The sequence below is a fragment of the Pholis gunnellus genome (genome assembly GCF_910591455.1).
Source record: "Pholis gunnellus genome assembly, chromosome: 22".
Lineage (NCBI taxonomy): Eukaryota > Metazoa > Chordata > Actinopteri > Perciformes > Pholidae > Pholis > Pholis gunnellus.
The window spans coordinates 12,810,111-12,828,247 of record NC_136549.1 but is presented as its reverse complement, the minus strand read 5'-3'; the positions used below and the strand labels follow the sequence as shown (position 1 = coordinate 12,828,247).

At 43.9% G+C, this 18,137-nt stretch overlaps 1 protein-coding gene across 1 annotated transcript; it reads right to left on the bottom strand.

Annotated features, from left to right (window-relative positions):
- Positions 1-629: 629 nt before the first annotated feature.
- btg1 (B-cell translocation gene 1, anti-proliferative) lies at positions 630-9,230 on the bottom strand. The gene is made up of 2 exons (XM_079184016.1): positions 8,802-9,230; positions 630-5,121 (listed from the first exon to the last, which is right to left on the bottom strand). Exons 1-2 carry the CDS (start codon positions 8,944-8,946, stop codon positions 4,718-4,720), a joined length of 549 nt encoding a protein of 182 aa, XP_079040142.1. The 5' UTR covers positions 8,947-9,230; the 3' UTR covers positions 630-4,717.
- Positions 9,231-18,137: the final 8,907 nt, after the last annotated feature.

The following is an 18,137-nucleotide window of genomic DNA, read 5'->3' as shown; positions in this document are numbered from 1 at the left end:
GCGCTGAGCTTTATTCCAACAGTCCGAAAAAACATCATGTGCATTTGGACGTGAAGTGATTGGCTTTGCTGATCAGGGCAGGCCAAAGTCCTTTTAAGGGGAAGCAGCAAAGGGCTTACGAAATGTACCAGCTACTCCGAAAATATGGAGCTGCATCAACATTACCGACAGTCATCCAGCCCATCAGTGAGGCAGAGTTTTATTAGTTTGCTCTATCACAAATTACGGCTTCATTTTAGCCTCATTCCTTTAAAAAAGAAATAATCAAATTTAGCAACCGAGCCGTGTCAGCTGCGTAGAAGGATAATGTGCGTATAGAAAGTGACCTAAAATCTCTTTATACACAAAGTGCAGTTTGCTGTCCCAAGAGAGGGGCAAATGTCCGTGAGGACTGAGAGCTGCTGACTTGATCTCCTCTCTGGGCCCCAGTGGGGCCACACTACGAGGGTTTAGGCTTGTGTAGCTCTTGCTGTATAACGTATAGTCTTAGATCCTCCTTCAGGTAAACAATGATATGCAAAATACACGTCTCAAACATTGAATTTAAAGATTAACGTGTGCCTTTGATTTAAAATTGTAAAGTCATCATTTCATTTTACCGAGTAAATAACGACACAGCTCACAGGGGGTATGATGCCAAGATAGGAAATCTTTTATTACAGAGAAAAAAAACTTTTCTTCCAAAATATAGAAATCTGTACAACTTCCGCACAATCAATTTACATGAACTGTACAAATTTACAGCAGTTCATCACAACATACCCAAGGAAAAGAAACTGAACACGATAAAGATGTACTGACATGAAATCACAAGATAGACAGCTTTTCTTCTTGGGTAAGCTCAGATTTTTTTGTCTATTTTCTGGTTTTGTACGTAAATAGAAAAAAAAAGGAACAAACTGAAAGGAAAATAAAGAAGAAAAAAACAAAAAAAAAACAAAGGATACGTCTACACTTACAGATCATGGAAACTAATATTTTTTTTTTTTTTACCAAAACAACTTTGGTCCTTGCCAACACTCCCATCACAAATGGCTTCACTTACGAAAAGCGTTATCCATGTTAAAAGATGAAATACAAAAAGGAATAAATCTAAAAACACCTAAGGATAGCAATTATTGGCACTTCCCATGTGTAATGTCATGTACTCTACCATATGCCGTACAGTTACAATACATTCTACAATATGTAAAACACCTCAAATGTGAAAGTGGCAATAATTCAACTAATCAATGACAATTTTGACGATGACAACGAAACTGCTGTTCCCTTCCTGTTTCATGTCTTAACATGCACAACTTCTCCACACGGGTATTTATTGAATGTCCGAGGCCTGAGTTTGGCAATACATTCCAGGAGAGACTCCTTGCGTCTCAAAAAAATGTCACACAACTTCAACTTGACATATTTAGTGCATTTTATGTGCTATTTTACCTCTGACTACTCAAAGCACTCTCACGACAATGTAACCTATGTGCGCACAAGCTCAATGGATGCCATTTAAATAATCAATATTACTGAGGACTTAAACCATTTCCGGTGGTGGTAGTACAGTTGAGAAGGTGTCGAAAGGGGATTTTGGTGACATTTTTTTGAATTTTTGTAGCTCTAAAAAAAAAAAAAGAAAAAACCAAGGTCTGTTAAAAGTGGGTTAGATCACCAGACTAAAAATCCTCGAAGAGGACGAAGAGGAGAAAATGGGGCTGGCGGAGTGGAAAGATGAGAAAAATCTACCAGTGTGACCATAAAATACATCTAGAGAAAAGTGAGTTGGGACGATCATCTCACGTCCGAAACATAGATCAATCTCAAAACATCTTGTCACATGACATAAAAGCTTTAATGGAGCAGTGTGATTTTAAAACTGGTGTCCACCACGGAAACCAAAGCCCTGGGATCCGATCCCAGCGAGCTCCTCTCCATCTGGCCAACATGGAATCGCTGCTTTTCACAGATTGCTGAAGGGAGTATCAACAGAGAGCAGGGGGGGGAGGGGATGGGAGGAGGGGGTGCTAGGTTGCAGTGCGTCAAAGGCTATAGCTCTATTACCCATGATCCCCTCAGGCTTAGGGGAGCTTAAACACCCATAGGTCTGGTGATGAGCAGTGAACCAGCCTGCTGTGACAGATTCGGCCAGTGGCGAAGGCCCGGGCGGCACCTGAAGCCGCCCCCCCCCAGCCTCTGTTCCAGCTCACTGTTAACCGCTCAGCCCCACAACCAGGAGTGAGGTGTGGGGGGGGGGGGGGGGGGGGGGGGTACATCAGACAGCCATCACAACCTTTCATATGCATGTAAACAAAGTTGCTACTCAAACGCAGTAATCGAGTGCAGCGCAATCCAGTGAGATGAAAACAGAAAACAACGGCCTAGTACCCTCATTCTTCATCCTTGATCCATGTTTCCTCATCTCTCGCTAGCCCCCCCCCCAAGTGCAGCGTGAGCACGCCAAGCGCATGTGCTGGTTTTTGTTTTCGATCCATCACTGCTCGGGGGAGCGTCCAGGGCTTGGTGGGGGATGTTGAATAAGTCAAGAAAGGTGGGGGGGGGCTGGAGGGATTTTAGCTGCCCTGGACAAAAAGAGTCCGGCCCTGGCACCCCCCACCCACCCCTCTTTCACACCAGCTCCCCATCCCCGCCTTCCTTACCCTGCTCCCCACAGTGATGGATGATGATATGTGTCACATTAAGTCTACCTGCATCCACAGGGGGTCAGCTAGCAGCATGCTGGCTTGCTTTTGCCTGAACAGGAGGTCTGAGCTGAGGGGTGATATGTGGCACGTGAGGCACTCTGACCCCCACACACCAGGAGGAGTGTAGGGAGGGGTGGGGTTGGGGGGGGGGGGTGGGGGGGTGGATTTGACGCTGCCAGGCTGGAATATGGACACCTTCAGTGAGGGTCCGGGCAGCGCATGAACCAGGCTGGCTCACATACGCCTGATATTAGTTTAAAAATCACGAATGGCTCATAATTCATGACAATGAGATCTTCGTAAGGCAATGAACCTCCGATGCACATATAAGGATCTCCTTTTTTACAAGACCATGGGAATAAATGTTAATGCTAACGATTATAGAAGGCTGACGAGGCCTGGTGTTTTTAATTTAAGTTCAAATTCATTTCAGTTGGCGCTCCAGACCTCCCTTTGGCCAAAGTCATTACTTAGACCAGACCCGTTCAGACTAACTTTTCATCACCATCTGTGTGTCTGGGGGTGGGGGGGGTGGGGTGGGGGGGGGGGGGGGGGGGGACAGCTTAGCTCTGAATCCTGCCAGAGCGGACAGTGCCATATGAACGGATGAGAGAATGTTTCTAACATACCACCTAAAATACTCTCCAAATCAAGCGCTCTGAAGTGTTCACAAATACAGTGTCATAAAAAACAAAAAGTTTTGAAATCCAGAGTTGCCCACTCCCGACTTAATAGACATTAGTCTATCCCAACGTGGGAGCTACAGTATGAACAAACGGCTAGAAATAGGGAGGGCAATAAAAACGGCGTGAAAAGATGACATTCGAATGGATGGAATGCAGGCGATTTTCTCTACAAAGTACACATCCCACACAATCTCACGTCAAAGTGCATTCAACGTCAATTCAGGGCCACGAGACCAAAATTTGGGTAAAATAGGCCCCCCCTTTTGCTACACTTTGAATTTTGGCGATGCGGGAGATGACAAAGTGGTTGGAGGAAAGGGGGCAACATCAACAACACAGGAACTTGATTGTGATTTTCAACAACATTCATTAACTTGGGGGGCGGGGGGGTGGACAGGAGACGGATCCCCTGCCCTCCCCTGGAAAGCTACACATACATGGGTGATGGGAGGGCGACAGTGCAACGGGACACACTGGTATCCACAGGTAGCAGGTGTCACAACACATTCCACTTACAAAGAGGCCGAGAGAACGCTGAGATGACGGTTTTCTGAGGCTCTGTGTTGATGTTAGGGGAGGGGGGGGAGGCAAAGTTAAGACTGAAAGCCTTTTTCCAGCTACAAGATAAAGAAAACTAATTCCCTGTGGTCCAAAAAGGGGGTCTTATAGAAAATAGAGATGCTCTCATTGGGTGTTTCTTTACCTTGAGCTTGGATTGTGAAAGGCTTCAGTCTAAACCTCAACTTCCTCCCCACCCAACAAACAAAACTAGTGAAAACGGCAAATTGAAAAACTTCAGGATTTTGAAATTCAAGGGGGTAGGTCCTTGCAATTTAGGTTCTGGTGTTTTGCTGTGGTGTGTTAAACATGTACCCATAGTAACCACAAGTAAGAAAGTGCAAAGTCAATGATAGCCCCTTGGGAGATGGAGCCGATCACCATGTTGTTTACAGTCGAGGGGAGGGGGGGGGGGGGGGGGGGGGGGGGGGTGGAGCCCGTCTCCGTGGGGGTTCCTGGTTGGTTGGTTGGTTGTTTAGCTGCCCAAACAGTTCCATTTCCACAAAGCTTCTCCTAAAATAAGTGCCCAGCTGATCCAATGACTCAACAGAACAGATGATAATGGGGGGAGAGGGTAAAAAATATAAAACCTAAAAGGTTTCCATCACCTGGACGATAGGCCACATCCTGTTTTTTTTTTTTTCTTCTTCTTCTTTCTTCTTTCACTATTTCATTTCATATTCTTAGCTTCAAAAAGGCTCACCCTGATCTGATCGTACGATCTGACCAGCCACGACGGGACCCAGAACAAAAGTAGGCCGGGGTGGGTGATGGTGGGCCTCTTTAACTGGACACAGTCATCATATTGTAGGCTTTGGAGGGACTGGCTCTGCCCAGCACCATCATTTCCTCCTTGCAGCTGATGTGACTGTCCACCATGGGGTTCCCCGACATACCGTTTCCTGAGGGGGAGCTGACGGAGGACATCACCGGCATTCCTACGGGGCAGGGCTGCGACTCGTACAGGACGCAGATGGAGCCGTCCTCGCCGATGCGGTAGGACACCTCGAAGGGGTCCACCCAGAGCGTGAGCTCACTGGGCAGCAGCTGGTAGAGTTGCTGGATGGTCAGGCCGATGCGCTGGCCTGCCTGCCCCACCAGTGGGTCCATCTTGTGGTTGATGCGGATGCATCTGTAACCTGAACCCTTGCAGGGCCTGTCTGGGAACCAGTGGTGCTTATATTGCTCTGCAGAGACAAAAAGGGGGAGAGAAAAGTGGACAGAGAGAAAGTTAAACTTTGGAGTGACTACCATCGGGCTGCTTGTAATAACATGTAAAGCGGGTAAAATTGAGTCATGTACGCCAATAAAAAAGGAGAAGAATGTGTTATTATACACCGACTACATGGATGTGAACCGAGGCCGTCCAAAGGTTGAATCAGAAAGTACACAGACTGTACTGTGTGTTCGATAAGTCAGACGTGATCTAATAAAAATACCATGGCTGTAAAAACTGTTTAAGATGGGAACATCATAAAAAGAACTAAAACACACAGGGTTTATGAAAGGACGATGAAGGTTAGGTCTTTAAAAATAGCATTTCGGCCAACTCTGGTGCATTTATAGTAATATTTATTAATGTGCACTTTCCCTACCAAATAAACCAATAAATAATGTAATTAATTAAATTCAATCCCATTGAAAACATTACTGACTGTTCGAGTGTGTACATTTGGGTCGTGTCCAATAAGAATTGGGCTCATTTTGGTTGTAAAACAAGTTGGGATCAGACTCGTGAAAATGAAATATCTTTCAAAAAGCATGAACTGTAACGCGCTACCTATTTTAGAGATATTGAGGAAAATTATAATTACTGTAATCCCTCATGTTGCAGTCTGCCCGTGTGGATGTCTTGCGAGTGTCTAGCCTATGGCCCATAAAACAAAAGTACTTATCTACACTAAAGTACAGGGCACAGTTGTGTTCAGTAGAGAAAGGACAGAAAAGCACCACCTGTTAGAGTCCTGATAAGCAGCCATAAACAGGCGGTCAGTGGCACCCTGGGCCTACGTGACAAAAAGAGGGCCATTGAATTGCACAATCCCCCCCCTGGCTGTCGTCAGTGTGACGGACTCTCCCATGACTGGCTGAACAAAAACACCAAAAGTAAGTGTCGGCCATCTGGGACACCAGACCCCGCCTCTTAAAGGGAGAGGACCTTGTTTTTCTTTCCGCCCCCCCCCCGTCTGTGTAAAAGTTTCTTTTTCAAAGTGCAGTGAAACTAGTGACGCTGCTTACGGTATATGCTCATGGGATTTTAGTGGTTAAGACGATGAGGGGAAAATTACACTGGTGACAGTCACAGACAGCTTTTGGGTGTATGAGGAAGTCAAATATGGCTCACTCGTTCCTTGAAAGAAATCCACTTTTGGCATATAAAAAAAGGACTTTCTAACTTTCTTCCTAGGATAGTTTTAAATCTGCCCCCCCCTCCCCCCCCTTACTCTGACAAGATGCAGCCACATTGAATTGCCATCGATTCTAACTTCATTGTGGCCAAAGAAAAACAGGCCCGAAGGCCACCTGTATGCAGCCACCGGATAAAAACAACCCCCTTCCCTATCCCTCTGTGTCTTATCACAGAAGGCTGTCTACTGCTGAGCTAATGGAGGGACTGGCACTCGTGAAAGAGCACAAGGGGCTGAATGATCTTTCTTTTTGTGGCCTCGGCCTGAGCCACAAAAGGTCGCTACCCTCAAACCCTGGAGCAGCTGGAGAAAGATAAGCTCAGCAGGGCTTATTCTTTTAAAAAAGGAGGGCACACGGGAGGAAGGGGAGGGGGGGGGGGGGGGGGGGGGGGGGGACAGGTAACGCAAAAGAAAGCAGACGTGTGTGCGCTTGACTCCGTTTAACAACAGAGGGGTTGTTAGTTCTTCGTGGCTGACCTCGACCACCAGAAACGCAACATGAGGAGATTCTCTTTTGGCTCGCTCTGCAAGCTTGTTGGGTGTTTTCATCAAACCCATTTTCTGGACGAGCATTAAATTCCACTGCTGCTGATAAAAAATAAAAAAAAAAATAGACTAATCGAAGCACTCTCGCCAACTATCGGGATTTCAAATCTGGTCACTGGGCCTAATTTTTCAACTTCCCTTCGCTCAGCACAAACAAGGGGAGCTAGGCACCCCTAGCTTTTCAGCAGGCAGACACAATAGTGAGTGATTGTGGCGTGTCCGGGCACAAAAGAGCTCTGGCTGGCCTAGTTTAGTAGCAACGAGCCCTCACAGAATACTACCACATGCTTTTGTTTCTGCCTCGCGCACAAAATGAGACCGCGTTGGACATTTTTATTTTAATTGGGACTATAATCAGCTAACAACGGCAGTTTCAAAATACCACATCATCGCATCCAAGTCTTGCACACGACAGATGAACCCTATAATTCACATTACTCTGATATAATTCATGTTTATGCGCACTAAATATACAGCGGGCTCAATTTATTTTCAGTGGATTTCCCCTCTGATTACGCTGCCTGTGCCTTTAATGTCCCCCTATAGGCGCCCACTAGGAAAAACATCCCCTCCCCCACATGCAGACCTCACGGAGGAGTCCATACAACTCAAACTTTTGTCTTGTTTACAAACAGTTGTCGAAATGCGCTAGTGATATTTTTTTGGGGGGAATCTTATCTCAAGATTTGCTTCAAACAACTCTCCCAAAAAACACGTATGCCCATTTTACACAGGCAATTGGAAGGCCACCTACAATGAATTGCAGTTCATACTAAATGGTATTGTGTCATTCTTTTTTTGGAACCAGTTATATTCTAACTGTGGATATGTTGTTATTTACCTCCAACAATGATCATACTAGCCTACTGCATCTGCAAAGTACAACATGTTGTTTTTTTATATAAGTGAGCTCCTTATGTAAATGTAGGTCATCTGCTTAGTAGATGGGAGTGAGGCAGATGTATAGAAGCTTTAGAGCTCCATGGCTGGAATGTGTTCACAGCAGAAAATGAGACACAATCCGCGAGCAGCATTGTTCTCTAAAAAAAATAATATATATAAATAAATAGGTAAGCCTATGAGGGAATTAAGGCTGAATTTTCTGCAGAATAAATCGAGAAAACGTGATTTGATTTCACTGCAAATTTTGTATGTGTTAAAATGAACAGGAGACGTGGTAAAACATAATATCACCATAAAAACATGGTCAAAATGTAAATGCCAGAAAAAAAAGGAAAACAAATCAAATCAACAAGGTCATTCCCTCACTATTGAAACACACACGTCGCAACATGTGATGTTTTCAAATAATAAGAGTATTGTTTATAAAATTAAAATAAATAGGTTTGTAAGCCCCGGTGCTGCAGATTGGTTTGGCATTGGACTTGGACTTGTTTTCATTATCAACCCGTTTCCTCCAACGCATTACGTAATTGCCTCACTGGGGGCTGTTTTGCTCAGTTCTCTGAGAGCTTTATCGACCGAGGCGCACTTCCTTGTTTGAGGCTCTTCGCCCCCCCCCCCCCCCTCCTCCTCCTTTTCTTCTTCCGAACAAAGTAACACATCCAACCGCCTCATTTTCTATCTTTGTGGGAATAAAATATCCGATTGTAGCAGTTTAATCGTCGACGAATTGTTCGATTAAGATCGCCCGCTGTGTTTACTCCGGTTTTTCCATTTCCCCTCTTCGATGTGCGCAAACGGCGGTGCGCGTTGGTAGCGCTGACAGTGATACTTGCGAGAACAAAGAAAGGCTTCTTCTGAATCAATCTAAACCCAACTAAAAGCCGCATTTAAGCATTTGACGCTACAACGACACCTACACCAAACGTGTGAGAATGTAGTGTACACGGTGAGGTGTTTGTGTGTGGTGTCTTGTGGGCGCAAATAAGAGGATTGTGTGGTTTTCTTACCTGACAAAATATCATGTAAGCTTTGGTTGAATGTTTGGACCTGTCGGTCGTTTACGTGACCTTTTACCCGCAGAAATCTCGACAGAAATCCGACGGCGGCGGTGATCTCCGGCTTCATCGTTCCCCGGGCACAAAGGGTATGCATTGAGAACGGTAACGGCGGCGATCCGTGCTTTGTTTTCGTCCCTACGTGTTCGTCCGACCGTTTTTCTCCACTTCGTCCGAGCGGCGATCCTTATCGGTTGGCTCTTTCGTTTTTCCTCTTGGCATTTATTAGTCGAGGTGGAGGGGAGTTCTCCTTCAGAGCGAGTCCGTGTGCCGGGACAGGTACAGTGTTGTGGAGAAAATAGACGCCTGTTGTTGGTAAATACAGGGGGGGCAGTTGCGGGGGGGTCACTTGGTGCCACGTCTACCAATCCTCCGTGCTCACTTTCCTCCACCAGAGTGAAGCTCTCGGAGCGCTGGAGCGGGTTTTTATACCCCACTGTTCCTCCTCCCTCCACACAGCGGCCGACACAAGCTGCTACAGCAACAACAGCTCACCAATCCCGGTCCCCGCCACCGTCTGACGAGCCCCATATAGGCGGAGTGCTGCGTCCGCGTCACCGCTCTGAAAATAAACAGAGGTATACGCAGCATGAAGCCGCGCTGCGTTCACTGGCTGTCGGAATTACGCGAGGTAGGGGGAGAGAGAGAAAAAAACAGAACAGGCAAAAGACAACAAAGGAAACGACAAAAGAAGTTGAAATCCGCGGCAGCAACTAAAACTGCTTTACATTTGTATTAAATGACGATTCGGTCCGTAAGCAAAGGCTGACATGCTGATATGTAGTGAAATAGACCTAAACAGTAACATTTACTTTGCTGTATCCAAAATCCAACCCGTCCATGGTTTAGGAACATCTCTGATTGTGCGTGGTTGATGTGGTAATGATCCGCTAACTGTCCAGAGGGCAAACCAACAGCATTTAGGTTCAATCCACCTCAGAGCTGTAATGGACTTTTAGATTACACAAAATTGGCCCCAATTTTGACTTCCCGTAAATCCAGATAAAAACATTTTTAATGTTCTCCACCGCCTATGACTGAACCCAGCACCGTGTGCTTACATCTTTACCCATTTAGCTTTCATTACTCTGTTTGAGGAGAGGTTTTGAGTTGTATAGATCTTACTCATTTTCCATACATAGGAAAGGTTCATGTTTGCAGTAGCCTTCCTGGTCTCCATTCTCCACAAAGAAACGCATTCCTACAGGTCGTCCTGGTGGCCTGTCGGAGTGTAACATGCTGACCAGCTGCCTTTGTTTCATGCCATCCCCCATGTCTCTCCCTCCTCTTCATTTCAACTCTCTACAGTGTTTAAAAATGGAGTAGTGTGGATGTAGCAAAGGCAACCCCCCCCCCTTCAAATAGAAACACATGACACTGTTTATCTCATGCCATGCTTCAGTAGCTTCAGTAGTTTTGAGTTCTCCTGTTCAGGAATCACATCTACAGCAGCCGGACTTTTTGTTGCTGTCCTGTGAAAACCACGTGTCTCTAAAAAGACAGCCCAGTAATACGCTTTGTGACAATGCATTATTTTTTTTAAAATCCAATGCGGTCTAATTAACCAAGGAAGTGGTTCAGCAGCAGTTCTCCAATTTTTCAAGTGTACGTTTGCTTAATAAAGCTGTGGGTCAGACATTGCAAAATGTTCCTCATTAGGAGTTTGTTTGGCCTAAAGATGTAGTCATCTATTTAAAAGTAGTGCACGTTTAAAAACTATTTGTGTTTTACACTGCAAGAGCTTCATTTGTAACAACTGTTATTTGTAAACATTTGGTCCCAACAGGTTGACAGACTGTTTGTGGTAATCTTCTTTTTATTGCTGCTAATTATCAGGTCAGGCCATGGTGTTCCAGCTAGAGAACAGGTGTGTGTGTGTGTGTGTGTGTGTGTGTGTGTGTGTGTGTGAGTAACAGAGACAGGAAGAGAGAGCGAGACAGTTTATTATCTCAGTTCAGTGTGTCACCTCAGTGCCTGGTTCTTTCTCGCTTTCTTTCTCAGTGTGTGTGTGTGTGTGTGTGTGTGTGTGCAAATCTGTGGCTGTTTATCCACATATGCAACAGGAAGAGTCTCTATCAACTGAAAGAGTGTGTGATCCCGTCAAATGCAGAGGGGGCGGCCAACAACATTGTGCCAGGAAGCAGTGGAATCTGCTTTCTTTTCAGCATCCAGTCCCCACTTGCTCATTAAAATCAGTGGAAAAGTACAGGCTGCTGTGCTTTGTTTGTTACAGACACAGTAACGATGACCCACCGAGTGCTACAACCGTGATGCAAATCACACTGATCGGCTCAATCACGGACCTGATGGTGTACAGAAACGCACACAAAATCTAGACTTAACAAACCACCAGCGTAATAGAGATGGACTAACGTGAATATTCTCCAGTGTTTTCGTCACTTATCTGACCTCTCAACCGTCTTGAGAGTGTTTTGAGTCTTCATTTTTCAGAAAAGTGACATGATACTCAAAAGTGTGACTTTTTTACTTCTTATTCACTGTCTGGCTTTCAATGGAAAATGGAAGATAATGCCTTTTTTATTTTGTTACAGCCTTATTTGTACAAAAGTGCAGCCGACTCAGTAAAATATGTAAACTTTGAAAGTATTTCTTAGAATTAAAGCTTCAGGGATTAAAGGCAATAGGCATGATGGACATATTTTCCTCTATCTTTGTATTATTTGACTTCTTGTAATGTATAAAAAAGTGATAATTGGACTGTTATTTTTAAGTTACAGTCACACAATATAACATGAAATACACCACACACTCTCTTAATATAGGAAGATAATTGTAACATTTAAAAGGTTTATTCATTGCTAAGGTTTTGTTTTTTCTGAAACTGAAAAATAATAAATGTTTCTTTAGAATAAAAATGTTAGTCTGTAGGTATAGGCAAAATAAAAAAATGTGTTACTCTTCATTGGCCTCTTCATATCCGCGGCCACACGAAGTGACTCACTTCCTGGTCATGTTAAATGAAGGTTCTCCCATGTGTGCAGGAAAATCCTCAAATCACACACAAGCTCACACATGTGTAAACCCCCACTCTCTTCTCCACCACATCCAGAGTCACAGTTTCGCCCACAGTTACGCACCGCCGTGCTATTTTCTGAAAGAGTGGAAACTTTGGACGTGTTACAGAAGGCATGGACATTTCTGTTTTACTGATGTAAACTATCACACAACCCATTTGTTAGATTTGCACACGTCACGGTTTAATAGAGGAGAGAATTTCATTTTTTTCGCAAATCATACCAGTTTATGAAGAGATGTTTACATGTAAGCCGTCACTTTTCACATTACTCCCACATTCCTTTTGTAATATTCATGGCAGTGGAGTGAAATATCTTGAGACAAAGTATCACTGACCCAGTGCAGTGTAACGTTCAAGTGAGTTGTAGCTGAGACATATGAGACCATATGTGACCATTGGAGCAATGAGTAGATTGTGGCTTTAAAGATGCAGGTTATGTTGGAAAATTATATTATTTTTTACATATTTAGATTGCTTTTTAGTCTCATTTCTTTTGTTCTGCCGACAGTGAAGTTGCTGGATTTTATGGTATCGTGTTTGAGAAATGCACTCATTAAAAGTTGGTTGATTTTAGAGACAAAAGCCATTAAGTTCGCCATGAATGCACAAGTCTGACTTTCCTTTAGTGGAGGAGTTCTTTTTAATGAGTTATGTTTTCATAATTATCTTTTGCAATGTTTTATGCAAAGATACAAGCCTTAAATCTCATAAATACAAACAGTTACACAACATTAAAACGTTTCAAAACAGTCCTCGAGCATAATCCCCGTAACGTGCTCTCTATAAATATAGCCGTGCTCTCACGGAAACTCCGGACAATTCCTGGACCTGATTCTCAGGACATTTTTCAGATTTGGCCTTTCACACATGGAGCACACAACAAGAGATTGTCAGTGCCAGACGCGTTCTCACCTTCTGAATAGAGCGTGCAGGAGGCATGACATTACACGGATTACACCACTGTCCTGTGGCCTTTTAGTAATTTGTACATAAACAACTGAGTATCTTGCCGTTCGTTGAATTTGTCTGGCGATTCTGCCGTCAGCCCTTACCGACAGGAGTTACCGAATCTCAATGTCTTTCCAGGTAGACATTTTCCTTGGCGTATTCGTGTAAATTACCCTTCTTCTTCACCCTCAGATGTTTGTATTGTTCTGGTTTCATGCCAGCCGCATGTTAGAAGCACCATCAACACTGACGGGGTCTATTGACACATGGGCTCAAACGGACAAAACACAAAGGAGCTGGCAGGGTAAAGTCTGTTTAATCTCCGGATCAATGGATTCGGACATTTGCATCCTCACTTACAGCCTCTTCGTAAACGTCTACATAATTGAAGGGTTGCAGTGCATTTGCGAAAGGGGCTTATGTTGTGCATGCGCCAAACATCAACATTTTTGTAAAGTATGGCAGAAGGTGACCGTTTTCGTGAGGTACCCAACGGCCAGTTGGTCCCTTTAAATAGCAATTAAGACAAATGAAAGAGCCAGAAGTGCATTCATCCGGCTGGTCCATAAGTGAGCAATGATCGAGTGTTTATGACCAATGGAAGAGTTTAACACCAAGGCTCTAAAATGAACTGTTTGGGATAGTATGGGGAAGCAAAGTGATGATTTGTTGCAGTTTGAGAGGCGTCTTTGCATGTTTTGATCCTTTTCCATCACGCCAACTGGTCACTATTGGAATGTATTGTAACTGGCGAGAAATAATACATATTTAGAGTGAACAACAATCACTTTAAATAGAATGTGATCAATTGATTGAATTCACAGCAGTAGCAGCTGAAGGAAGTTAGCTTCTGTCCCCATTACTCTTGCAGGATTTCCCTCCCGGCAGTGCAGCAGCAGGCAGAAGATTTGCAAGCAAGCATGATAGCACACATCTGTATCACACACAAAACAGGCATATGCCTCATTACTGACAGAGCGTAAGGGTATGTGGTCGAGTTTTGGCAGCTCGGCAGGGGAGATAAAAGTCAGATAGGATAAAAGAGAAAGAGAAAGAAAGTATACGCAATATAGCGAGCTTGTGAAGGGTAAATTAACCTGGAAAACCCCGAACATTCCTGCTGTTTTTGATATATGGAAAGTACAAGAAAGACTGTGGAACATAGTGCACCTGAAACAGACACACAGACTGCAGAACATATCCTGTGCCACTGGTTGTTTTTGATGCGAGGGCCACCAGCACCGGATCAAATATGGCCCTGGCTGTTGCCAGACAAGGGTGGGGTATCCTGTCGTTACGTTGGGCCCTCAGTCAGACTAATGAATGGAGGCTTTTATCTTGAAACCGCACGTGAGCTAAAGTGGAGGAAAGAATGTCAGGTCGGGAGTGAAGAGCGAGACCTTGGCTGCTCCCTGGTGTGGGTAGAGTTTTCCAAACACGGTGGTGAACACACACGGTGTAAATGTACATGCTTGGACGTACATGAGAGTACACGCACAACAGCAAAAGACTCCAACATCTGCGGGTCACTCAAAAGCTAAACCAACAGAGGCTGTATTCATCCAGACATTAGACAAAACAACGCCCCTGACATTCCCAGTGCACTTATAAACACATACAAGAGATTTGAATAACATTCACTGATACTTATCTGTGTCCTTGGGCAGAATCACTTACTAATTCACTACCTGACCCACTTTGCATATTTGTGTCCTTGGAACTTAAACCTGATTATACCTCATCAGTTATCCAGTACCAGGGGTGGAAAGACAAGTTATCTTTCATTTTACAAAATGAGTAGCATACTTTTGCTTTTGCACTTAACTTGCTTGACTAGAAGAAATAATACAAATCTCCTGAAAAAGGTTCAGTGTAATGTATTAATGTTTCTTTTGCTTACATTTACATTGGCCCGTGTGACATTAACTTAAAATGTTGACACAGTTTGGGTAGCTTTAACGCCAGATTAGTGCCAGATCTCGTGAGAGTGTGATGCTGAGACAGAGACAGGCCTCAAACAAAGTTAATCCTACAAAGTAGTAAAGTAGATGAAGTGGTACAACAATGTTTTAGCATTTAACATTATCCAATAATTCATTTGTGACCACAGTGGCCACTCTTGAGCAAAAGCTACCTTGTCTCACTTTCAGTAAATGTCCTTAATAATAATGTTGTAAATGCATGCATATGTACATTTTTTAAATGCTTGACTTTGCCTTGATGGAGCATTTTAACATAGTGGTATTAGGCTACCATCTAAAAAAAGAAATTCTACAGTACAAGATATTACCGTTGACGTATAAATGAACGTGATGCAAAACATTGTAGGCCTCTATTATGTTCTCATTGGAACACTTTGTTTTTGCTCGCACAACTTGAGAACTGTCACTGCAAGAATGTAAAACGGCCTGCTAGATGGAAATGTAGGTCTGAAACAGCAGTGATGTCACCGTGCTGTGAGTGTGTGTGTGGGTGTGGCCCCGACAGGGTAATCACCTTTCAGAAAAACAAGTTGGAGAAACTCTCTATAAGCCCTTCCCACTTTGATCCTCGGTCACCAGGACGAGACTCATCTGAGAAAACCACAAACTTTCCATGATGCGCTCTCTCTCGCTCTCTCTCGCTCTCTCTCGCTCTTTCTCGCTCTCTCTCCCTCTCCCTCTCTCTCTCTCTGCTGATGTTAACTCAAACAGGAAGCTGTCCCAGCACCGTTACCTCTGGACTGTTGCTCTGTGTGCTGTGGCTTGGCCTTGACTCGTTCACAAAAATGGAGCAACACGCACGCTGAATGCCTCAGGAACCCTTTTTTTCCACCCGTAATATATTTTTTCCTACTTCTGATTCAGCTTAACGCTCTGTAGTTACTTAATTCATTCTGAAGTTTCCGACCAGATGGATCTTCCAAGCAAAGCTTCCCTGCAGTTTTTTTTTTTTTCTGTAGCTATATTCCGTTATTCTTTTCCACACTTATATAGCTCTCCAGAACATCTTGAGTTATTCGTGTTCTGTGCTTGGCAAGACAAAATGTGCAGCAGCTTTAAGTCGGAGGGATTAAACTTGTCCATAGCTGTACATATTGATGTGCAAATTATTCAGTTCCTTTTTCCACTCATACATGAAGCTCTCCATGCCTGTGACTCAGTTCCTCAGTGAGGACTCCTACACTTTGTGTCTACAGGTCTATGAGTCTAACAATATAAACCCTATATAGCGTGCGCTTCTCTGTGTTTGTGTGTATTTATAGCAGTGACATTTGAGGTAGTGAAGGCCTGCCAAGACCAGTCAAGTCCAGTTTGGAAAGCTGATTCCCAAATGTTCCCTTCATGCGTTTGTGAACCACAGGTAACACTGAAGTGAACAGCTCAAGTGATAAATATATCAATTTAAAACTATAAACTAATTTGAAACTGTCAAATGAAAGCCACAAAGTATGTGAGTGTCACACATACTGTAATAAGTATCCTACTAGCAGTTCAAACCTTGCAATGTTCCAATCTTGTGGACTCCAAACTGCAAGACGTATGTAAGATACACCTTAGCTGCATATAACTTATTAGCTGATGACCTGCATGCCTTTAAAGGATGTTAAGCTTGAGCCGTTGCATAATAATAAAGGCCTTATTTCTCCTGCACCACCAAAACTAGATCCAGACACTGAACATGGTGCTGTTTAAACTTTAAACCTGCTAATTGTGTCATTGGGAGCATGTTATCATGCTGACATTAGCATTTAGCTCAAAGCACCACTGTGCTTATAAGTTCAGCCTCACAGAGCTGCTAGCCGTAGAGTTTTGGTCTTGTTGATGCTCAAAGACAGATTTTGAGTCGAGCATTCCTTTAAGATTGTTTGAACAACAGTTTTCCTGGCAGGATGTGGCTATGTTTGTTAGTCTGAGTCTGCAGAAGTCTATGACTTCTTCAATCTTCTGCCCAAATATGTGGGCCTTTGAACAGATGTAACCCCATTGAAAGGTTGTATTATTTCTGGAAGTGTTGTGCATGTGTGTGGATGATCACTGGTGCACAGAGAGCACACATGCCAGCTGGCTTGTGCGGATGTGGCATATTGCATGTGGCTCGTTGCTGGTCTCGTGCTGCGACTTACTGACTTCTCCTAGTGGAATGGCAAAGTTTGAATGCCCTACGGCTCACCCTCACACACACTGCCACACAGGCCACATATCCCAGTGTCTGACTGCAGCACATTTGCGTGAGGTATTAATATGTAACATTTCGATGAATATTACATATATGTTCCTCCCACTTTATCTGGGACAGAGTTTTCACACATAATGAATGTAACGTCTGCGTGAGGATTTAGACTGTAGCAGTCTGTGTGCTGCAGCTCAGCTTGGGTCAATGACATATTCTATTATGCCCTAAATTTATTTAGTGTGGTAGAAGGGAGGCTATTCTTTTTTTGTCGTCCCGAGATGGACGCTCACAAAGGAAGTATCTGACTACAATTCCACAGTGATTGTGGATAGTTTGCGTATTCAAGTATATTATGGCGACGTGGTACATTGGCATATATTAGGAAGGTATACTTTATTAATCCTGCAAGGCTAAATTAATTATTTTCACTCTGTCGTTATATATGTTCACAAACAGGACCTGTACACACATACATTATGTCTGGAGAGATGTCAAAGTGAGAGGGCTTCATCACAGCATGGCACTCCGAGTAGTTGGGGCTTTGGGGCCATATATGGACTGAAGCCAGCAACCCTCTAGTTTCCCAGACAAGTCCCCACGGAATGAGCTACAAGGACTAAGGTGTTACTGCCGCCGCCTTGAAATGCGTTTCCAGGTGCCCTACACTAATGTCTAGCAGCTAAATGTAATAACAAATGATTTAAAGGACAGGTTTAACATTTTGGGAATACGCTTATAAAAGTTATACAGTGGGCATAAAAGTGATACACGAATAGGCTTCCTGATTACACAATGCAGTGAAAAATAAATACGGAGGCCCTGAATAAAGCATACAGGACGCACACTGTGTCATTTATTGGACAGATTAAACAAATGAGATATGAGGTGCCGGTAGGCAAAGGTTGACCCCCCCCCCCCCCCCCCCCACATTTCCAGTCTTTATGCCGAGCTAACTGGTTTCAGCTTTATTTACAGTAGTGATGCTCGGGTTAGCGGTTTTTGTTACCCGCATTAATAATAACTCACTTGGAACGTTGCTTGTCACTTGTTGACTTACCAGAAGATGATGTCCAGTGAGTTTTAGCGAGCCTGGTTGTGGGTCGACCCATGCGTCACTACCAGAGATGGGCAAAAATACATCAAAATGT

What these genes read in the sequence shown, in the direction of transcription:
- btg1 (XM_079184016.1), bottom strand. Translation starts at nt 8,946, where the DNA reads ATGCATACCCTTTGTGCCCGGGGAACGATGAAGCCGGAGATCACCGCC. An exon ending in CTTACATGATATTTTGTCAG is followed by an intron (nt 5,122 to 8,801) that starts GTAAGAAAACCA and finishes TTGTCTCTGCAG; the next exon opens with AGCAATATAAGCACCACTGG.